The sequence below is a fragment of the Hippopotamus amphibius genome, chromosome 1 (assembly GCF_030028045.1).
Source record: "Hippopotamus amphibius kiboko isolate mHipAmp2 chromosome 1, mHipAmp2.hap2, whole genome shotgun sequence".
Classification (NCBI taxonomy): Eukaryota; Metazoa; Chordata; class Mammalia; order Artiodactyla; family Hippopotamidae; genus Hippopotamus; species Hippopotamus amphibius.
The window spans coordinates 649,333-672,237 of record NC_080186.1 but is presented as its reverse complement, the minus strand read 5'-3'; the positions used below and the strand labels follow the sequence as shown (position 1 = coordinate 672,237).

General features: G+C 59.5%; 1 protein-coding gene across 4 annotated transcripts; it reads left to right on the top strand.

Annotated features, from left to right (window-relative positions):
- Positions 1-1,318: 1,318 nt before the first annotated feature.
- On the top strand, positions 1,319-22,287 carry NADK (NAD kinase). Of its 4 annotated transcripts, none has more exons than XM_057750092.1 (12): positions 1,319-1,463; positions 11,008-11,229; positions 12,896-12,979; positions 16,635-16,764; positions 17,046-17,154; positions 17,245-17,330; positions 18,325-18,427; positions 18,786-18,940; positions 19,111-19,210; positions 19,280-19,449; positions 20,042-20,124; positions 20,501-22,287. In XM_057750092.1, exons 2-12 carry the CDS (start codon positions 11,057-11,059, stop codon positions 20,679-20,681), a joined length of 1,374 nt encoding a protein of 457 aa, XP_057606075.1. In that variant the 5' UTR covers positions 1,319-1,463; positions 11,008-11,056; the 3' UTR covers positions 20,682-22,287. The 4 variants fall into 4 exon arrangements, with proteins under 4 accessions (XP_057606075.1, XP_057606066.1, XP_057606083.1 ...); XM_057750083.1 differs by lacking the exon at positions 1,319-1,463 and adding an exon at positions 3,142-9,434; XM_057750100.1 differs by lacking the exon at positions 1,319-1,463 and adding an exon at positions 3,161-9,434 and having other exon boundaries at positions 19,292-19,449.
- The last annotated feature ends 618 nt before the right edge of the window (positions 22,288-22,905 follow it).

The following is a 22,905-nucleotide window of genomic DNA, read 5'->3' as shown; positions in this document are numbered from 1 at the left end:
TGCCTGGTACTTTGTGGCCTGGCAGGAAGAGGGGCTGCCCAACCCCAAAGCCAGCCCAACAAGGAGACTGCCAGGTGGGCGATTCCAGACACTTGGCCCCTGGGGAGGGCTGGGAAGGGTGGGACAGGAGAGGCAGGACTTGTCCAGGGCGTGCTGGCTGGAGGCCAGAACTGGGGGGATGAGATGGCCTCCGGATAGCCTGGGACACTCCCTGTCCACAGGGAGCCTCCCGGCCACCCCTGTCACCCAGGCTCCTGGCCACTTCCCCTTTTGGGTGCTGGGCAGCCTCCCTCCACTCCATCCCCCTCAACCAGGCACAGCTGAGCCCTACTTCCTCAAGAGCTGGGAGCAGAACCCCAAAGAGGAGCACCCTCCCCACACCCTGCGCCCCAAATCCAAGGGCGCCCCCCTGCCTGAATAAGCCCAGCTCTGGGCAGGCAGCCCTGCCCGCTGCACCCTTTGGGGCCCCGCTTCCCCTATTTCCACCCCCACCCCTGCTGTCCCCCATCTTTTAACCCTCAGAAGAGGATGGGTCCGGGTTTGGGGGTCTAAAGCTTAAACAGGAGGGGAGCCATGCTTAAGAAAAAGAGCACAGAGAGACAAACACCAAAGCCAGAGAGCCCGGCGACGCTGGGAAAGCGTCCCCCCGCCCTGCCGGAACCCTGAGCCCCTCCCACGTTGGCCTGACCGGCACCCATCCCCCGCCCCACGCCCACCTTCCTCCCCGCTGCGGACCCTTCCCTGTCCCCACCGCAGCCGGCTCGTTCCAGCTCAGCCTTTGCCCTCAGTCCAAGCACAATCTCCTCTGGGAGCCTTCCGGAGGCCCCGAAGGGCCCCTCCCAGGGCTGGCCTTCTGGAGGGCAGGGTGTGAGCCGGCGGCTCCGCAATCCCTGGGGTGGCCCCAGGGCCTGCTGGGAGGAATTGCACAACAGCTCAGCCGAAGGAAGCCACCGCCCGTTTTCTCACTCCTCAGATGGGGAAGTGCCCCTGCCCGAGGTCACTGCCTGAGACCCAGAGCGGACACTTCCCTGATTACGGACGCACACATGCAGAAGTTCCCTCTAGAGAGGGGTGCGCAGGAAAAGTGCCCGCTGTGTGACCTGGGCTAGTGACCGGGCCGGAGCTGCCTCCTCTGCAGCCCGTGTCCCTGCTCTAGAAGGTTCTCGGGAGGCCTGACCAGGCATCAGTATTATTATGTTAATGATCATTTCCGTGGGTGTGGCTGGGGTCACTTTGGGGAAGCGGTTGGGTTTACAAAATACCCAGATGAGGAAGTTACAGAACTTGAGAAATCCCCCCCCAATTCCCGCGGTCCTTGCCCCCCTTCCCACTCACCCTTGATGACCCCATGGCCCACTGGGCCCAGGACAGCCGTGAGAGGTGTCCTCTGCTGCGCCCAGGTGTGTTCCCGGTCTCTGAACACAGCGCCAGGAGTCCTGGCCAGAGATTACCGTCGGCAACAGGTATGGGGGGTGGGGAAACCTAGAGGCCAGGCCGCTGCGGAGGACTCCCGGCCACACAGGGCCTGGGCCAGCGCCCCGCGTCCCGGGGGCCCGGCTGTGGAGAGGGGAGGGTGGCCGGCACTGGCCCTGCTCCTCCACAGTAGCCCGGCATCAGCTTGCTGACAGCGCATCCCAGGGGCCGGGCGCACCGCCGGGACGCCTGACCCAGGGCCCTGGTGGTGCGTAACCCTGCAATTCGGCAAGCCTTGGGGGAACCCACCCTGCCTGGACTTGGGGGCGCAGCTCCCCCTCGACCCCCTCCCTGCCCCCTCTCGGGGTCCTCCAGGGAGGGGCTGGGGGCGAGGGCGAACAGTGTCGGCAGATCCCCTTCGAGGGGCCGCACCTGAGACCCCCGGCCCAGGGCCCCTGAGGTCTAGGTGGTGTGCGAGGACCCGCCCGGCTGCTGGGGGAGGCCGCGCCGCTCGCTCCAGCTGTGCCGGCAGCCCAGGGGCGCAGTTCCGTGGCAGCTGCTCGCACCGAGTTTTGGTTCCCAAAACACTTTCCCTCTAAGCGGAGCCACGCCCCGGTGGTTACGGAGTCCGCGGCGGGCGGGGTGCCCACTGGAGGGGTCCCCACCGGAGGGGCGGCGGTCAGCCCACCCGGCCCGCGGGCCGGAGGAGCCCGTGCGGACGGGGGCGGCGCGGGGGTGCCACCGCCGGCGAACGTGCCTCAGACACGGCGAGGTGAGTGGGGACCACGGCCGCCCCCGGGGCCGGCCCTCCCCGCAGGCCGGCCCCCAGCCCTGAGCGCCGGCTGCGCCCCCGCGCCCCACCCCCCAGGCCTCCGCTCCGCCCCCAGTGCCGGGCCGGCGTCCGCGGGGCAGGGCGGGCGCGGGGCGCATGCCCGGGGGAGGCGGGGCGCATGCGCGGGGAACGGGGGCCGCCGCACGCACGGGGAGGCGGGGCGCATGCGCGGGGAATCGGGGGCGCACGCGCGGGGAGGCGGGGCGCATGCGCGGGGAGGCGGGGACGCATGCGCACTGGCGGCGCGGCGGCCTTGCTGCTGGGCGGGCGGGCCGGCTCCGCGGGCCGGGGGGCGGCCATGGGGCAGCGGGCGGCCGCGGCGTCGGGGGCCGGCTAGCGACGGCGAGCAGTGGCGGGGCGGCGGGGCCCGCGGGCTCGGCCCGGCTAGGGGACGGCCCCGCAGGCGCCCGGGGCAGCGAACGGTGAGTGCGCGGCCGCTCGTCCGGGGGGCGCGGGGCGGCGGGGGGTCCGCGCCGAGCGGCGGCTTGGCGGCTCCGGGCCCCACGCGCAGCGGTCCGTTAGGGGGCCGCGTCGCGCCGTGCGTCCTCGGAAAGCGCCTCCCCCGACGGCCCCGGAGCCCCGGGCCGCGCGCCTCCGCGGCCGGCCGCCTCGCTCCCCGCTGGACGGCGCCCTCGGCTCCGGCCGTGAGCCCTGCCCCGCGCCGGGGACCCGCGGACGGGGCCGGGCGGGCGCCGCGGCCGCGCAGGAGCCCCCGGGCGGCGGGGCCTGGGGCGTGGGGCGCTGCTCCGTCGGGCGAACCTGCGGCCGCGGCTCCGGCCCAGCCGGGCTTGGTGCTGCGGGCGCGGCCGGCTGCGGGCCGCCTGCTCCCGGCGAGCGGGCCTCTGCGCGCGCGGCTGTGCCGTCCGTGCCGGCGCCGGGCTGCGGGCCTCTTTCTGCGCTTCCGCGGGCCGGGAGCGCTCCTCGCTGGCGGCCCCACCTCGGTGGGGACTGTCGTGTCTGCGCGTACTTTGTTTTCCTGCTCCGGCACTATTTTGCCCACGAACACGTCCCGGTACGGAAGGGTCTTTAAAGATTAGGTTCGGGCCGTCAGGAACGTTCGTGAACTTGGACGGAGTGGGAGTTTCATTCCTCTGACACGTCAAAATAGCAAGTAAAGTTGGGTTAAGCGTGAGTCCTGTGTCACCGCTGTCCCGAGGGACGCTGTGGCGACATCTTGCATTTTAAAGGCCGGTTTTCGTGTTTCCTGGGGTTCTCTTACAAGGTGGTTTACTCCTTAGTCATCAGCGTAGTCTCTGTGGGCACGTGTTCACCGCTTCCAGGTCGTGTGTCACGGCCAGTGCTGCCGTGCACCTGCCTGGTTTGGAGCGGCTCCCCCCCTCTGTGTGAACCGCTGGCCCTGGGGCGACCGTGGACCCGCAGGGAGGTGTGGGCGGCGCCGCCCCCGCGCCCGGGTCTCGCCGGGGGTCCCCGAGGGCGCGGAGCGGGCCGGGAGCGTGCGCGCGCGGCTGTCTGCGCGGCAGGGGCTTCTCTGGGCTGAGCGCGCGAGGGCCGCGGCTGGGCCGCCTCTTTGGTCTCTGTGAGAAACGGCCCGACGTCCCCGGCGTGCCTGCCTTGCGTGTCTCCGCGCCGCCGCGTGAGCGGGCGTCCCTGCGGCCGCGCCCGCCGTGGGCTGCGGAGCGGTTCTGAGCGGCCCGCTGGGGTGCGGTGGCGCTCCTGGCGGCGGAGCGCGCGGAGCATCCCCTCGCGGGCCTGCTGCTCCCGGGCGCGCGGCCCTCTCGTCCGCTCAGCGCCCGCTGGTGTTCTCGTGAGGTCGTCTGCTGTTTCACCGGACCTTTTGAGAGTGCTGTGTGTTTTATACATACACACTCTCTGTTGGATGTCTGGTTTGAAAATATTTTCTCCTCATCTGCAGCTTGTTTTTTTTTACCCTTTTAACGGGGTCTCGCACAGAGCAAGTTTCTAATTTTCATGGAGCCCGGTTTATCCGTTTTTAAAAATCTTTTACGAACTGTGCTTTTTATATCACGTACAAAAAAATTCTCTTTAGTGCTAGGTCCCCAGAACTTCCTCCTGTGTTTTGTTTACTTATTGATGGCCACACCATGTGGCTTGTGGGACCTTCGTTCCTTGACCGAGGAGCAAACCTGTGCCCACGTCAGTGAAAGCGTGGTCCACCAGGGAACTTCCTCTCCTGTGTTTTATTGTAAAAGTTTTATAGTTTCTGTTTTATATTTCACATCATCCATTTGGATCCATGTTGTTTCGGGTGTGAAGGTCAGGCGGAGGTTTGCTTTTCTGCCCATGGATGTGAAAGGACTCCAGCACCGTTTGCTGAAAAGATTCGCTTTCCTGAATTGAATTGCTTGTGTACATTTGTCAGAAACTAGTTGAATGTATTTGTGTGGCTCTATTTCTGGGGTCCTTCTTCTCCGTTGCCCCGGGTCTGCCCTCCTCCAGTGCCAGGCTTGATTGTTACAGCGGCAGAGTAAGTCTTAAGTCTGAGAGTGGTTCATCTCCCTTTATGCTTCTTTTAAAAAAATGTCAGGACTTCCCTGGTGGTCCACTGGTTAAGAATCTGCCTTCTAAGGCAGGGGACTTGGGTTTGATCCCTGGTCCGGGAACTAAGATTCCACGTGCCTTGGGGCAGCGACGCCCGTGAGCTGCAACTACTGAGCACACGAGCCACAGTTAGACTGTGTGCCGCAACTATGAGCCAGCGCACCGCAACGAAAGATCCTGCATGCCGCAACTAAGACCCAATGCAGCCAGGTTAATATTAATTAATCAGTTAAAAAATCTTTACTTTTCTAGTACTTTTGCTTTCCCATATACATTTTGGAATAAGTTTGGCCATATCTATAAAAAATCTTGTTGAGCTTTTTATAGAAATTGCATTAAACCTATAGGTCAGTTTTGGAAACTGACATCACTGTGTTAAGTGTTCTAATCCGTGACCAAGGGCATCTCTGTTTATTTAGATCTTCTTTGATTTCTTTCATCAGGGTTTTTAAATATAGTCAGCATACAGGTTCTCTACATGTTTCGTTAGGTTACATCTAAGCATGTTTTGAGCGACTGGATGATACCTCTCTAATTTGTCTCCCTTTTTTGCCTGTCGCCCTGTCTGGGACTTGCGGGACTGTGCTGAGCGTGCATGGAGCAGACATCCTTGCCTGGTTCCCAGTCTTACTTTTTCACCATCAAGTTTATGTTAGCAGTAGGGTTCTTGTAGATGCTCTATATCAAGTTGAGGAAGGTACCGTACCCTTTGTTCCTGATTGCTGAGAACTTTTACCGTAAGCGGATGTTGAGTTTTGCCCAGCGCTTTCTTGTGCATCAGTTGACGTAATCAGCCAGATGAAGTGACAGATTACGTCCATTGAGCCAGCCTTGCATTCCGGGAATAAGCCCCACTTGGTGATTGGTTTGTCCTTTTTAAACGTTGTCCATATTAAGGATGCATCAGATAATACAGAGTGTTACCCCAAGACTCAGCTAATGTAATTCTTAAACTACAAGGGGAAGCTGAGGTGGCATCACCAGCCCGTACTTAGCTATTGAATAAATTCTATTTCAGCGCCTGTCCCAGAGGGCTGAGGGGTGGGGGGGGGGGGTGACTCTGGCCCCTGTGCTGCGCCCCAGTCCTCAGCTCTTAGCACTGGAAACATTGTTATTTACAAACATAAGTTCACCTCAGCCCTTTAAATGAGAATTACTTTGAATGATTTATTCCTTTGAATATGTTGCCTATAATATGAAACAAAATATGTAAAAATGTAATGATTATAAAGTTAATTCTGAGCCTTTTCAAAATTTCAACATGGTAGGATTTTGTTACTTTCTTATCCATATCTTCTCAAGGTTATAGTAGCTATTTCTGTACTTTTTTGGGATGACAGAGTCTTCCACATCCTTCTAGGATTATAGGATCACCTGCCCAGCTCAGGCTGCGGGCCCAGTTGGTTTTGAGACAGGTCTTCCTTGCAAGCAAGTTTTGGCTTCTTGCAGGCTGGTGCAGCACCCAGAGAGTGGTCTTCAAGTTTTGTGTGGCCAGTGTTTTGGCATCGTTGCCTGTGGTTATCGTCTGTTGATGTTGTGTGTGACTGGAAACTGGGGTACACGCTGATGGAACCTTAGTTTAGGAGGGGCTAAGTCAAAGGCGTCATTTCCAGAAGATGAGGAGTGGAGTCTGCAGGGTCCTGTCTCCTCCCGGGGCCCTGGGCCTCTCTGCTGGGTCCTGTTGTCTGTGTCCACTGCAGTCATGCACGGGGCCTTATGAGCACTGGCCCAGATGCCAACTCCATCCCTCCTCGCTGTATCACCGTGGGCTTCGGTCTCCTGGACACTCCCTGCTCGCGGCCCCTTGCGAGTGTAAGTCAGGCGGTTCGAGTCCAGTGGTCGTACGGGGCCTAGCAGGGTGGGCGCTGGGCCAGGCGATGGGCCCTGGTTCTGCTGTTCACCGGCCGTCCTGGTCTTGCGTAAGCGTCCGCATTCCTGTAGCTGTAACCCTGGCCTCCCTGGCCTGCCCTTCCTCCTTTCACAGAGAGAGGGACGCACGGCCTTGTGTCCTGTGTCGCCTCCTGTTGAGCTGGAAACTGACCCTCTCTCGCGGTGTCACCCTCGGTCTCAGCACAGCCATTTGTGTGACTTGTCACCTTTCCCTTTGTGGACTGTTTTCTCCTACATCATCTGCTCCAGCCTTCGTAACCTCTCTTTGGGGCTTGCATGGTAACAGCTTGGCTAACCGGGTCCTTTCAGGGCTCTTTTGCTCTTTTCTGGCAACAGATTGTTCAGATGTGGCCCTGCCCTGATTTATTGGAGGAGAGCAGTTTGTTTACTTGCATCTTCAAGGTAGCAAGCTGAGGCTGCTGCCAGGCCTCTTAGTAACAGCTTAAAACTAGTTTTTTAAATAACACTCCCTTTGAACGTTGTGAGTTTATGGTCGATCTGTCATTGCAGTGTGACTGTGTTGGTGCCGTCGGGCCCTCCTGCGGATTGAGTGATTTACACGAGTGGAGCCGTTGGGGCAGTGCCCGCACAGAGACGCTGCTCAGTGATGCTAGTGATTGTGTTTTTATTTTGGACAGTTTTTACTGGAGTGAGGGAAACATATCTATTCATTTTTTTATATATATTTAGAGCCAAAGTCTGCCTTCTTGTATTTCTTACCAGTCTGCACGGTGCCCTTTCAGGCACGCACGGCCTGCTGTGGTGTGCAGCCGGACACTCGAAATCTCTCGGGCCCCTCCTGTGGCCAGTGGGCTCGTCCTCACCTCCCCACACTTGGTGCCGCCCACGGGCTCTCCATCCCGGTACCCTCGTGGCTCCTGTGCTCTCGGCGTCACGTTTGTGGTTTCCTTCCAGACTCCTATCCAGACCCTTCGGTTTGGCGTGCCCCCGGTGCAGCCCCCGCGAGCCTGTCCGGTTCCGTGGTTGAAAGCGTCACTCCGTGCTGACGGCGCCCACCGCGTGCAGCTTGCCGCTGGGTTCCAGCCTTGAACTTGCAGCCGCCCTCTTGTTCCCTCTCCCCCCGCCGGCAATGATCTGTGAAGTCGGTGGGGCACCATTTGGGCCCTGAGAACCCAGAGCGGAGCGGAGCTTCTGTGGCTTCCACAGGAGCTGTGGGGAGGGAGACTCACCAGGAGTGAGGAGGAACTTGGGGCAGGTGTGGTCAGTGCTGCCAAGAAGAGGAAGTGAGCGTGGGGGAGGGAGTATGGAGTGGGAGGCTCGGGTGTTTCCTTCAGGAGTTTCCTGCAGGAGGTGGCGTTTGAGCCAAGATCCGAATGCAGGTTATATCACAGATAAGTCTGTGTGGACGCGTGCTTTCATTTCTGTTGGGTGAACATCTGAGAGTAGAGTGGCTGGAGTACACAGCTTGCCCTGTTTCCGTTCCCACCAGCAGTGTTTGAGGGTTCCGGGTCCTCCTGGGGCTCAGGGACACTTGGTGCGGTCAGCTGTCTTACATTCTAGCCATTCTAGGTGGGCGTGAGGTGGGGCTCATCGTGATTTTGATTTGCATTTCCCTAGTGACTAATGATGTGCTTGTTTGCAATCAATATGTCTTTGGGGAAGTTGCCCAAAGTTGGGGTCTTTCGCCAATTTTTTCATTGGGTTGTTTTCTTACTAAGTTTTAAGAATTCTTTATGTATTTTGGAAGCAAGTCCTTTGTCATATATACATTTAGCAAGTATTTTTTGTCAATCTGGAGCTTGTATTTTCATTCTTAACAGTGTCTTATGAGGGGTAAAAGATTTTAATTATAATGAAGTTTGATTTGTTGTTTTAAACCTTGTGATTTTTGTGTCCTATTTAAGAAATCTTTGCCAAATCCAAGGCCACTAAGATTTTTTTCCAATGCTTTCTCCTTAAAGATTTTTTGAAATAAACTTATTTACTTATTTATTTTTGGCTGCATTGGGTCTTCGTTGCTGCGCGTGGGCTTTCTCTAGTTGCAGAGAGCGGGGGCTACTCTTCGTTGCAGTACCAGGGCTTCTCATTGTGGGGGCTTCTCTTGTGGAGGACGGGCTCTAGGCACGAGGGCTTCAGTAGTTGCAGCATGTGGGCTTAGTAGTTGTGGCTCAAGGGCTCTGAAGCACAGGCTCAGTAGTTGTGGTGCACGGGCTTAGTTGCTCTGTGGCATGTGGGATCTTCCCAGGCCAGGGATCAAACCCCTGTCCCCCTGCATTGGCAGGTGGATTCTTAACCACTGCGCCACCAGGGAAGTCCATCCTTAAAGTTTTATAGTTTGTATTCTTACATTTAGGTCTGTAATCCATTTCAAGTTAATCTCTGCATATTGTGTGAGAAGAATTTAGCTTCATACTTTTGGACATGGCTGTGGAATTTTTCAAGGACTGTTTTGAGAAAGATTGTCCTCTCCCTGTTGAATCACCTTGGCACCTCTGTTGAAAATCATTGACTGTGTATGAAGGTGTCTTTCTGTTTCCTTCATCTCCGTGTCTGTCTTTGTGTCAGTACCACATTGTCTGGTTACTGTAGCTTCACAACAGACGAGATCAGGTCGTATTAGTTCTCCAACTTGGTTCTTTTTCAGTCCTTTTTGTTTTAGCTATTCTGGGTCCTTTAAGTTTCCATGTGAGCTTTAGAATCAGCTTGCCGTGTCCTATGGAGAAGGCTGGATGTTGTTTGCTGGGTTTGGGTAGACCCTAACGCACACTGGGGAGAAGTGAGGTCGCAACAGCATCGTGTCCTCCGATCTGTGAACATGGTACGTCTCTCCATTTACTTGTTTCCTTTAAGTTCCGTCAGCACCGTTTTGTCGTTTTCAGTGTACAGGTGTTATGCTTTAAATCAGGTGTAGTTGGCATGTAGTTATTGGTTCTGCGGAACATGATGATTCAGTGTTTGTAAGTCTAGTTGACACTATCAGCATGTATGGCTACCAGTTTTTTTTTCTTATGGGAACTTTTAAGATCTACTCTCTCAGCACCTTTCAAATATACACTAGAATATTATCAACTGAAGTCATCATGGTGTATATTATATACCATGACTTATTTTTTAATTGGAACATATCTTATATCTTGGTGCTATTGTAAATGGTGTTTTTACTTATTTTTTTTAGAGGCTTATAACAACAATTTATTAGGTCACATTTTAGCTGGGCTCAACTAGGCATTTCTTCTGCTGGTCTCACCTGGAGTTGCTCATGTGGCTGCAGTCACCTGGACCAGGATGGTGCAAGGTGGCCTCACTTATACATACTATGGTTAGCTGGGGCTGTCTGCCAGGGTGCCTCAGTTCTCCTCCATGTGGCCCTCCAGAAGAAGAGCCTGGGTTTCTTACTCGGTAACGGGAGGCCCCAGGACAGTGAAAGTGGAAGCTTTGGGGGTCTCTGGAAGTCTAAGCTCCAGAAGTCACACATTGTCACTTGTGACATATTTGATGGACAAAGCAAGTCACAAGGCAATTCCAGATTCAAGGAGTAGGAAATTACACTCTACCTCTGGTTTTAGGACTTAATGAAGCCCAGGTTCTTAGAGACTTTTTAAAAAAATTTATTTATTTTATTTATTTATTGGCTGCGTTGGGTCTTTGTTGCCGCACACGGGCTTTCTCTAGTTGCTGCGAGCGGGGGCTACTCTTCATTGTGGTGCACGGGCTCCTCGTAGTGGCTTCTCTTGTTGTGGAGCACAGGCCCTAGGCACGTGGGCTTCAGTAGTTGCGGCACATGGGCTCAGTAATTGTGGCTCACGGGCTCTAGAGCACAGGCTTAGTAGTTGTGGTGCACGGGCTTCGTTGCTCTGTGGCATGTGGAATCTTCCCAGGACGGGACTCGAACCCGTGTCCCCTGCATTGGCAGGCGGATTCTCAACTACTGCGCCACCTAGGAAGCCCTGAAGTTTTCTTTGAGGACCAAGTATGTCAGGTTTGGCCAGTGTTTCGTTGGCACTGGATTGAAACGCAGCTTCTGTTTGCAGGACGTGGAGTTCACTGTGTGCCTGCCAGTGGTTTTATCAATTATATTTATCCAGATTTTCTGGGCTGAGAGATATTTAAACCACACGACTGTGATTTCTCTCTCATTAAAGTGCTGTGTCCCCTGGCATGCGGCCACACTCTAGCTTGGTAGTTTTTTCTTCCTCTTGGACTTCTGGCTCTTCTGGATTCATTAAAAACCACAGGTAGATTCCCGAGTTCTTAAATATCTTTGGGGTGGAAACAGACTCTCTTCAAAGTCCTTTGGTACGTTGGACTTCAGCCGTTTTTCCTCTGCTAGGATGGATGTAGGTATGTGTATACGTTGTTTTGTACATACATATTTATTTTATTGAATCAAGGCATCCGGGGTTTTCGGGCCGAAGACCTCCTCATCCATCAGCTACAGAAATGGAACAAGAAGAGGTCAACGGGAGTAAGGAGATGAGTTCAGAGGCGGCCCCCTACCGCTGCTCCGCCTGTCATGGGGACGAGGACTGGGGCCTGGGCCACCCCATCCGGGGCCGTGCCAAGTCCCGCAGCCTGTCGGCCGCGCCTGCCCTGGCCAGCACCCGGGAGTTCAGGTACCAAGCTCCTCTGGGCCTGCGTGGGCGCTCAGGCGGGAGGGAGGTGGGCACGGCCCCCCAGAGGGCACCCCCACAGCCATTTCCTTTCACCCCGGCTGGTGCCCACGCTCACCGTGGAAGGTTGGGGCGTGGGGGTGGGGCCTGCGTGCCGTTGGCCGGCCCCCCAGTGCACAGCTGGTGCTGGGCCAGGTGTGGCCACCGGGTGCTGAATGGGCGGCACCTACTCTGGCATAGGCAGGGGGGCAGCAGTGCCGGCCTCAGAGCTGTGAATGCCCCCCGGAGTTCTGGGGAGAAGCTGCCTGAGCCGGCCCTTCTGCACGTGCGGGGGGCCTGGTGGACGGCACCCTCGCCTGCTGGGCAGCGGGTGGCCAGGCTGCTGGCAGAAGCTTCCATGCTGAGTGTCCCTGGGGTCCCTGCAGGGAGGGCGTGTCCCCACGGGCGGGTGGCCTTGGCTGCCGGCTCTGTGGGGTGTCACGCCCTGTCCCTTCAGAGGACGTTGAACCTGGTACGGTGGCAGCAGGTCAAAGGTGGCCTCTGCGTGTGGGTGTCTCCAGGAGGGGGGTTTCAAAGGTTGGATGGAACGCTGACTTAGAAAAGCCTGCTGTGAACTGCATTTCCCAAAATCTTTTAGTCTTCAGCGGCCCCAGGCCGTGGCCCGCAGCCATTCCCCGCAGTTCTCGAGAGCCAGGGAGGGAGCCCTTGACCAGATCCTTCACTCTCCCGGGCGTGGCTGCTCTTCATGAGACAACAGGAAATCTGGTTTGTCTGCACTAGGATTTGGAAAGTTTGCTGACCCATGAGATGGGCAGAGACGAAAGCAAGTTTGTCATCTGCACTTGCCTGTCTTTGTGCCAGTAGTTTTGTTGCAGAGAGCAAGTACGAGGGGACATCCCTGCTGGTCCCGTGGTTGAGACTCCACGTGTCCACTGCAGGGCGCACGAGTTCGATCCCTGGTCAGGGAACTAAGATCCTGCATGTCGTGGTGCGGCCAGAAAAGAAAAAAGAGAAAGGGACCATGAGGCCACTGGAGCTGGCACTCTGCGTGACGGTGGACACGTCCACCTGTCACCGTGGGGCTGGCGCTAGACCCGAACAAGAGGACAGGGAGGGCCACCTAGTGGCATCGTCCCCAGGACGTATGCTGGCCACAGTGCCCTGTGATTCGATTGTGGCTGAGTCACTTTTCAGTTATCAGAAATGTCGTGCCACCCAAGGACTACCTTTTTTATTGACAGTACAGCTCCGAATGATTTTGTGAGAATCTGGATGGCTTGGGGACAGTTTCTGAGGTCTTGGTTCCCAAGTATATGCCCCACGCTCATCCTCAGCTAGACTTGCCCAGACAAGAAATCAGGTTCCCAGGGTTGGATGCCCTTGTTCTGGGGCGGGGCCTGGGCACCTCCACTGGTGTGGGGTCCTGGTTCTGAGGAGGGTTTCTAGGTGTGCTGCTTCTCGCAGCTACACAGACAACGTGTGACCTTCCACACAGCTCTGGGGATCAGGGCAGGGTCTTCTGGGACCGTCACATGGGGCTGGGCAGATGATGGAGTTCATGTCACTTGGATTAAAAATATTTTGGAGAGTCTAACACAGTCTGTGCCTTGTCTGCACGTGTGTGTCTTTCAGCTGACTGACGGCCCCTGCCCTGTGCCTCTCCCCACAGGAGGACCCGCTCTCTGCATGGGCCGTGCCCGGTGACCACTTTCGGACCAAAGGCCTGTGTGCTGCAGAACCCCCAGACCATCATGTGAGTCTTCTGGGGGTGCTTCCCAGGGGGCTGTTGTTGAGGGACCTCTGTGCTGTGGGAGGTTCCGACACTTGGGGTGAGCCGTGCGTGTGTCAGGCGGCTTCTGAGACCCCAGGAGGCCACGTGGTATCGTCACCGACTCCCGCGGGGCGAGAATGCGGGTGGGGGCCTGCTCCTTGGGTGCAGTGGGTCAGCAGGGCTTCACCCCATGTTTAGAGTTACTTTTGCTTTTTACAGGAAAAACTCTAGGAGAAAAAAAGCAACATATTTCACGCTAATGTGCTTGGTGGGTCAAATATGTTTCTCTTAATTATCATTGAAATGCAGAGATGTTCACTGGCATTTTTTAAAATCTGAGTTTACTTGTTTGAGAGATACTGCGCCTTGCGGGCATGTGTTGTTTTTTGTTTTTTGTTTTTTTTTTCAAACGAGCTCTGTGTTTTAGTGGCAGCCTGAGGGCAGTGCTGCCTGGGGGCCCCTGGCCATGCTGTGCCGCCCGAGACACTGTTTAAAAACTAAGCAGTTAAAGGTGACTTTTTATGTGCCCTTTTGTCCCAAGATTATGGCCAGAGGGATGTTAAGGTCACCAAGAATGATCTGGAGGTTGCCAAGGACTTGTTTTTTAAAGTGTTTTCAAGTCTGACCAAGAACTCTGACATTTAGAAAGAAAAAAAAAAGCTAAGCAGTTGGGTTATTTCTCCACCCGTCCAGCGCCTCCTCCTGGTCCGGATGGTTCCAGAGAGGGGAAAGCTTTGCCCCGTTGCTCTGTGTGGTTTGTGTCTTAGGGGAGAAAACATTCAAATGGCTTCGCAGCCACGAGAGCTTTGTGTTAACACAGCAGAATAGTAGGCGGACTCTGCCACCGTGCCTGGCGGTGGGCTCTCCACCCAGTGGGCCATCTGTGCCCCCTCTTCAGGGGAGCCATGGAGGGTTTGCCTTCTGGGAGGGGTCGGGCCAGGGGCCCAGGTGGGCTCCTGCGACTCGCCGTGGGGGGCCTTGCTCCCTGCAGCTGCCTGCCTGTTCTCACCGCTGGCCCAGTGGGTGGGCGGTGCCGGGCCCCCGGGAACTGCTGTGCCGTGGGCACCCCGTAACCCGAGGGCGCCCTGGGCACCGGGGTAGCTGGTGTGGGTGCCTCGGCCGTGTGGGTGCTGCCCTGGCTCTCGTCACGGCTGCTGGACGCGGGCGGGTCCTGCCCTCGCGCTGCAGCCCCGCCGCCCCACGCCCTGCTGTCTGCACTGCCCCAGACTGGCGCTGCCTCGGCCTTTCACCGCTGCCTAGGGCCCCTCCCTGCCCTTCCTGGTCTTGGCAGTGCCTCTCCCTGATCGCCGCTCACCTCACTCACTCACTCAGGTGCTGCCCTGGGTGGCCTCTGGCCGTCCAGCCTTAATTGGCCATCACCTGCCCCTGGCCCAGCCCACAGTGGCTGAGATGTGTGTGTGTGTTTCGGCCTCGTGAGCCTCGGGTGGGGGTCTCAGGGCGGCACCTGAGCTGCTCTGCGAGGTCGGGGGGGTCGTGGGGAGCGGTGCACTGAGCAGGGGGCAAGGGCCCCGGGAGCATCTCCCAGGCCTGCTCCCGGCGTGGCCTGGGGGGCGGTCTGCACTGGGAGGACAGGGCCCTCCCCGTCTTATCCCTGCTCTCCCAGTGCTGCCGCGGGTGCAGGCGGGGCGGGCTCACGCGCTAAGCTGGCCCTCCCCTGACCTTCACGAGGAAGGTGCTGTAGAGGAGTCGGTTACAGGAGACCTGACTTCCTGCTCTTATTGTCTCACGTCTCACCACTGGTGTGTTTTCTGTTACGTCGAAACGTGGAATTGCCAACATCTGACGCCTTTGGCTTTTGAGATGGTGGCTCAGATGGGTCCCCTGCTGAGCTGCCAGGCATCCACGCCCTCCCATCCGTCCGTGCCCTCCTGTCCGGCGCCCAGAGCCTCTGTGCCAGGGAGGGTCAGCATCCCTCTTTGCAGTGACCCAACAAGAACTTGAGTGACCAGTGGGTGCCCAAGACCGAGCTGATGGTGCTGCAGTGGCTCTGGCTGGGCGCGGCTGAGTCTCGGGTCTAGAGGAGCTGTGAGCCCAGCCCGCCTAGTCAGTGGGGAGGGGGCTTCATCATCCACCTCAAGGGCCAGGCAGCCTTCCGCTGACCCGCCTGCCCTCCCTCCAGGCAGAGTGACAAGAGGCCCATGAGTGCCCGCCTCTGCCTGTGAGCTCCTCCCACGGGCCAAGCAGGTTCCACAGCCCAGCGCCATCATTTGTGCCTGGACGGGGCCCATTCTGAGCGCCCGGGGCGGCGGAGCTGGCGGCCAGCCTGTGAGGAGCACGCCTCTGAGGTCTGGCCTCTGTGCTGTTAAAGGCGATTGGACAAGAGGATGGTGTGAACTGTAAGAAGGTCAGATACAGTTTGTTTGGTTAGATTTTTTCGTTTTAGGCAGCTCTCTTGACTTGTTTTATATGAGCTTTAACAAGTTTATGTTTTCAGTTTGGAGGCTACAGAAGGTAGGGTTATGGGGCAAATGCACATTGGGGGAGTCTCAGGGCTGGTTTGCGTCTCACTCCTGCTGTCAGTCAAGCATGACAGAGGTGCCGGGCACCAAGCTCCGCCTTCCGCTGAGCCACACGTGTGCCCCAGGCTGGCGGAGATGCTGGCAGCAGAGGTGGTGAGTGACCCCTGCCCTCGCAGAAACGCCTGGAAAGGATGAGTGATGGTCAGTCCGTGACAGCCTGGGGCCAGGGACCCACCGCGCTTCCGTGGTTCGTATCACGGTCTGGGAATGTGCTGGTGGGGCCGTCAGGTGTGCAGGGAGGCACCAGCCTGGCGGCAGGATCTGGAGCAGGTGTCTCGATTGGGGAACGTGTGTCAGAAGGGAAGTCTCTGCTGCCCTGCAGCCTGGAGGACCGTTACCCAACAGGCGGAGGTGTGTGCTGCCCGCCCACAGGTCCCGGCTCGTCCCAGGCCAGGCTGGTGTCACCTGGGACGCACGGCAGTCGGAGTCCTCGCCGAGGGGCTCGGCCTTGGTCCCTGGACCACGCCAGGGACCGAGGACGAGCAGCACAGGGCGTGCAGGGCTGTCGGTGGAAGGCAGACCCAACTGACTTTCTGAGGTTTGTTTTTATCATTTGAGCAGTTTTAGGTTCACAGCAAAAGTGAGGAGCAGGCACAGAGAGTCCCCCTGTCCCCCTACAGCCTCCCCGCCTTGCTACACACGACAGACCGGCATCGACGCCCGGAGCCCCTCGTCTGCGTTAGGGCCCCTCGCGTGCTGCGTCCTGTGCTTCGGACAGACGTGTGATGACGCGTGCCTGCTGCTGAAATCACACAGCACGGTCGCACTGCCCGCAGTCCTGCCACTGACTTTAAGACAGGGTGGCGTACCTGTGAGAGGTGTGGTCTGCTGAGTTGCTCACACAGGGGTGCGGACGTGGGGCTGTGCCCCCACGTACGCTGCAGCAGGAAGCCCGGGTCCCCTGGGACAGAGTGCCCGAGGCTGGTCCAGGTGTGCGTGGGGTTTCCTCTGGAACGTGTGCCCGCGTGAGCCTCGTTCTGAAGGAGCCGCGGGCAGGGATGCAGTCAGGCAGCAAGACCCGGACTGATTCCGCTGAGCCCCTGCCCCTGCTCGGAGGTCGGCCCGGGGCCAGCGTGAACGCTCCTCTCCCCTCCAAGGCACATCCAGGACCCTGCCAGCCAGCGGTTGACGTGGAACAAGTCCCCAAAGAGTGTCCTTGTCATCAAGAAGATCCGAGACGCCAGCCTGCTCCAGCCCTTCAAGGAGCTCTGCGTGTACCTGATGGAGGTGAGTGGGGGTGGCTGCGGGGTCGGGGTCGGAGCCGGTTCTCACCTGGGGTTCTGATCCCGGGGCTGCTCAAGTCCAGAGGCTCCGTGACCGAGCGTCCCTGAGCTTCCAGCAACTCAGAAGTGTGTGAAGTGAGCAAAACACATTCGCTTTGCTGCCGAGGGAGAAGTTGCCCCTGCCCCCCATCGTAAAAGGCTGCGGCATGGAAGGAGCCTTCGAGAAGACCGGCCCGCCCTGACCTGCTCTTCCTGGCGGGGCTGACGCGCCCGTGTCCCTTCCAGGAGAACAACATGATCGTGTACGTGGAGAAGAAAGTTCTGGAGGACCCTGCCATCGTGAGCGACGACCGCTTTGGGCCCGTGAAGAGGAAGTTCTGCACTTTCTCAGAAGGTGCGTTGTCCCTGGGGCTGTGGCGGGGCCTCCTGTGCCTGGCCGTGGCGGGGTGCTCGACGGCACGTCTGTGTCTGCCGCGCTTTCTAGATTATGACGACATCTCCAACCAGATCGATCTCATCATTTGCCTGGGAGGGGACGGGACCCTCCTCTACGCCTCCTCGCTCTTCCAGGTGCGGCCCCCGGCGCTGCCCGAGGGTGACGGAGCCCCGCATCTGCCGCCCCGTGCAGGCCGCTGTGACAGGCCAGGCGTTTCCGTGCACCTCGGGTCGCTGGTGCAGGCGGCCCACGGGGGGCCTGCGGCCTGGGCTCGGAGGAGGGGCTGGGGTGGGGGGGGGCGCGCATGGCCCGGAGGGCGTCCCCTGGGAGAGCCTGCGTGCGGGCCTGCGTTGCTGGGCGAGAGTCCGGGGCAGGTGAGGGCCACAGCTGCAGGCTGACCGTCTGGGGCCTCAGGGAAGCCCTGTGGAGGCCCCGGAGGGCAAGGGTCCGCCTGGGGGCCCACCCTCGGGCTCCACAAGGCGGGGCCCCTGGAGGGACGCAGCCAGGTGGGTCAGGTGAGGTGTGGTCCCCAGAGAGCAGCCTGCACGTGGGCAGGACAGGAGGGTCAGGTCCAGCGGGGCCCGGGGCCCGGGGCCTGAGCACTAGAGGGTGTGAACCCACCGAGGCTGGGAGGCCCCAGAGTGAGCGGCAGCAGAGGACCAGGGCGACGGTCCGCGGGGTGTCCTGCCTCCTCGGAGCCGCCCCTCCTCCCTCCCTCCCACCGTGGGAGTCCCTTCACCTGCCATCTCCTCCCTCAGTGGGGTCCCTGAGTCCCGTCCTTGGCCCCCACCGCCGCGTGCGCCTCCCCGCTGTCTCTTTGGGCCTCCCCCCCGCCCCCAGCCTGCCGGGTGTGCTCTCCGTGTGCCGGAGCCTGTGTCCTGCCCCGCCGCTCCTTCATGTCTCTTGTGGCCGGTGGGCTGGTCGGCCCCGCTGCCTCCATGTCTCGTCACCTGTGCCCACCGCCCCACCGGGAACGTAGCAGCCCCGCCTCGTGCCCTGCCCTCCCTGCACGCCTCCCCCCGCCCCCCATGCCCGCACAGCCGGGGTGCGGGGCTGTCGGGCTGGGGATGGCTCGCGGGGCTTTCGAGAGGACTGGCCCGCTGAGTAACCGGCCTCGTCGGCTCACAGGGCAGCGTGCCTCCGGTCATGGCGTTCCACCTGGGCTCCCTGGGCTTCCTGACCCCCTTCAACTTTGAGAACTTTCAGTCCCAAGTTACTCAGGTGATACAGGGTGAGTTGGAATGTTCCGGAACTGCAGAGCTGCTCGTGGGATTGTCTTTCTATTTGATTTCGGTTTTTTTTTTAATGATGCAAGGGTCAACATGTGAGTGTTTCGGAACTCAGAGAATTCTAAATTTTGAGTGGGTCAAACGTGTTTCCTTCACGGTGAGACGTTTGAGCCGATCATGGGTTTAGGCCACCGTACAGTGTCGAGTAGCAGGGAGTTGATTTTCACAAAAGCACAGGGTGTTTCCCTCCATTTGGGAGAAGAAAGGGGGGGTCCCTGGTCGAGGAGGGTCTCTCTTCCTGTGGTGCCACCGCCCCCGTCCCTGCTGACCTGCCTGGGTGTGACCCCTGCCGGCCCCCAGGGAACGCAGCTGTTGTTCTCCGGAGCCGGCTGAAGGTCAGGGTCGTAAAGGAGCTCCGAGGGAAGAAGGTGGCCGTCCCCAACGGGATCAGCGAGAATGGGGTGCTGGCCGCAGCCCTGGATGCGGAGGTCGGGAAGCAGGTCATGCAGTACCAGGTCTGTGGGCCTGTCCCCGGCAGGGCTCTGGGCCTCGCTCTCGTGCAGGGGGTGCAGGGGGTGGGGGCTTTGGGCTGGACCCCCCTACCCTGTCCTCAGGACCTTCCAGGGAGCCCAGGAGCAGCCAGGTGCTGCCCGGCCCCCTCAGTGCGCAGCGGCCTCGCCCCCAGGTCTTAAACGAGGTGGTGATCGACAGAGGCCCCTCCTCATACCTGTCCAACGTGGACGTCTACCTGGACGGGCACCTCATCACCACGGTGCAGGGCGACGGTATGTGGGCGTCAGGCCTGCCCAGGGGCTGCACACGGGGCCGGGGCAGGTGCTCGAGCGTGACCGCAGCCTGTCCTGCAGGCGTGATCGTCTCCACGCCGACGGGCAGCACGGCGTACGCGGCTGCCGCCGGCGCCTCCATGATCCACCCCAACGTGCCGGCCATCATGATCACGCCCATCTGCCCCCACTCGCTGTCCTTCCGGCCCATCGTGGTCCCGGCCGGTGTCGAGCTGAAGGTCAGAGCCCACTCCCCACCCCCGCCCTTGGCGGTTGAGCCAGCATGGGGCCTGCCGTGCCGACCTCCCGCCTTGCTGGGTGCTGGGAGTGGCTCTTCCACCCTCTTTGTCGCGTGGCCAGCGCCCCGGAGGGTCTGGTCGGTGGGGGTGGCACTGAGAGCTGGGCCAGCCCTTCAGGCAGGGCTCTCAGGCCGAGTGGGTGGGGACAGTCCTTGGTGGGGGGGCCTGCAGGTGAGGAACAAGCACTGCCTGGCGTGTCCCCCAGGGCCACGTCCGGCGTCTGACTGGCCCCACTGCCCTTCCATGTCCACTCTTCTTCCCCTGCCCCATGCTCCCTCTGCTGACAGGCAGAGCCGCGTCTACTGGACGCAGAGAGCTGGGGGTGGGGGAGGGCTAGAGCCAGGCGCTGGCCCTTTGTTCCCCGGGGCTGGGGTCAACTCCGTATAAGTTACTGTTTTCACAGCCTGGACCTGACCTTGGCGCGTGGTGGCCACTGGGTGCCTGTGAGGTTCCTCCTGGCCGGTGGCCCCCCCGCCCCAGGTAGGGTCCATGGTGCTCGGGTAGCCCACACCTGTCCTGCTTGACCCTTCAGATCATGCTGTCACCAGAAGCAAGGAATACGGCGTGGGTGTCCTTCGATGGACGCAGGAGACAGGAAATCCGCCACGGAGACAGGTGCGTGGACAGCGGGGCTGCGGCGGGTGGGTGGGTGGGTGGGCCGAGGGCCTGGGCCCGGGCCCATCCCCTTTCTTGAGACGTCACAGTGCGGACCTGCGCCTGGGGTGACAGCACCCTGCCAGCCGCCCCCGCCCCCTCATCCTCCTGCCACCCTGCCCCTTGGGGGCCCCCTCTGTGGACCTGGGTGGGCTGAGGGGGTCCATGAATCTGTCCTGGGGGAGCCCCCGGTTCCTGGCTGTCCTCAGGGCTGGTCTGGAAAGCAGGGAGTGGTGTGAGCAGAGCTGAGCTGGTTCCCAGCTGGGCAGTGGGGGTCGTGCGGAGAGGGCGGGGCAGGGGGGTGGGAAGGAGCCATGTTGCTTCTCTCCTGCTTCAGCATCAGCATCACTACCTCTTGCTACCCGCTCCCCTCCATCTGCGTCCGCGACCCCGTGAGCGACTGGTTTGAGAGCCTGGCGCAGTGTCTGCACTGGAACGTGCGGAAGAAGCAGGCCCACTTCCCAGAGGACGAGGAGGATGCGGACGAGGAGGATGGGGCAGGGCAGGTGGGGAGCTAGGCCTGCGGTCCTGCTGTCCGCGCTCGGGACAGGCCGGCCTGAATGTGCGCTGTGAACGTCACGGGCCCAGCGCCGGAGGCAGGTGCTGCACCACATGTCTGTGGCCAGAGGAGGGGCCTGCAGTCTGCCTTTTGTCGACCAGATCAGCTGTTTTTACCATTTTAAATCTGACTTTTCTGCATTTCTAAACAAGTGAGCAGGTGGAGCTCTGGGGTCAGCCCAGGGGCACCCACCCTGCGTGTGGTCAGAGCCCGAGCCCGGGCAGGGACGGCCGAGCCGGGTGGGCTCCTTGGTTCCTTGTGAAGAAACTTCCGTAAATCAGTCTACTGAAATTCAGAGGGGATCAGAATGAGCGGGTCTGTCCTATGGTCTTGAAAATCAGTGTCTCACGGCCAGAAATCTTCCTTCAGCTCCACGACTTCCCCTGAAGCCACCTGGGGGGATGCTTCTGCCGAGAGCAGGTGGAGGTTGGCTGGCAGGACAGGTGGGTCCCCGCCCCCTCCGGCTCGGGGTCCTCCCTGAGTCCTCCTGGACCTCCTGCCTGGTCCCCAGGCCCCGGTCTCCTCCCCCTGCTTCAGGGTGACCGGTGCTGGTGGGGCGAGGGTCGGACCACACACATTCCTTGGGAATCAGGGGCACGCCTCCCCACCCTGGAAGCTATTTTCAATCCTGTGTCTATTTTTTAAATTTTCTGAAAGTGCTTACGTACAGATTTTATTGTACACACTTTGAGATTTCGGTGGGAACGGGGTTTGTGCTGTGACGTGGGACCATTCTGTGCAGCCCCCGTAACCGTCCAGAGAGCTGGGCGACTCGGTCAGGGTGCCTGGCGCTTGGCAGGCCAGGGAGGTGCCCACGCTGCTCTCACTTCTCCCGGGGGCCTGGCTTCGTGGGAGCGCACATCATTCCAGCCCCGTGCCTGCGTCACCGGTGCCGGGGGCCGGGTCCCCGTGGTGTCTGGTGGGAGCTGTGGCTCAGAGGGCACATGGCCCTGGCCCCCGGTTACTGTTGCCTAACGGTGTCCTGTTTTGAGTAACTGATTTGTCTCTGAGTTGCGTCTTCACCTGTTAAATTGTCCGGAATGGAAGGGGCAGGGGCCTGTCCTTCCTTGGACTTTCTTCTGGAGGGCCGGGGCCAGGGCTGGGGGGCTGTGCTTTGCTTGCTTGGAGGGTCCCGGGCTGGTGGGAAGGCATCCGGGGTTTCCAGGGCTGGCCCTGCAGCCTGAGCGCGTGTGTGTCCATCAAGTGCTGCTGCCCCCGCGTGCCCGTCTGGGCAGCTGAGCAGGTGCGGGGGATGGAGGTCGGCTCCCACCCTCTGCCCGCGCGCTCGGGCACGGTGGGTGGCCCACCCAGCCTCCCGTGGGCTGAGGGGGTGACAGCCCCAGCTTTAGGGCCAGAAGAGAGTGGCAGTCAGAACGCGGGTCACTTGTTCAGACAACAGAGCCGGTGTAGACCAAGTCCTCACGCGTAACGGGGAATGACCTAGGAAACTTTGGGGTTTTGAAGTAAATTCTTAATGTTTCATATTGTTAATATCTTGAAAATTTGTTAAATGTTGAAAGCCTTATTACTATTTTCAGATCCTTTCAATAAACAGACTTGTTTAAAAAGTTGGGTTGAGTGACAACTTTATTGGGTTCTTTGTAACTTGTAACCAACACCGAGATGCTGAGGGCTGTGGTCAGGAGGCTGGGCGTCCAGGCAGCAGCATCGTGAGAGTCAGTGCTTCCTGGCAGCACTGGTGGTGGGTCTGGAGGCATGCGGCGGGGCTCTTCCCGCCCTTCCGCCCTTCCTCCCACCCACCAATCTCGACCCCGCTCTCTCGGCCTTGTGGGTTGCTGGGCCCAGATCCACACCTCCTGCTGTCCTCACTGTGCCTGGGCTCCCCCGGGCCTGCAGGTCACCACCCCACCCAGCTGCAGCCAGATGCACACTGAACCTGGAGCGGGGGTGGACTGGAGGGGCCCAGCAGACACCAGCATCTGGAGTGTGAGCCGGGCTGGGGCGGGGCAGGGGCCTCCTTCACAAGAACTGCTCCCTAACAGACTCGTGTCTCATGGGCACATCAGCCAAGAGGCTGAAACAGATTTGAAGCTGACAAGGGACAAGGGTGTGAAGAGTCCTGGCCAGTCTAACGTCTTTCAGCCCCAAATTCTACCTCTTGGGATCCAGTCAAAGGGAGAAGTTGAAACTCCAGCAAATGCACATAAATCCCTGGCTTCTCT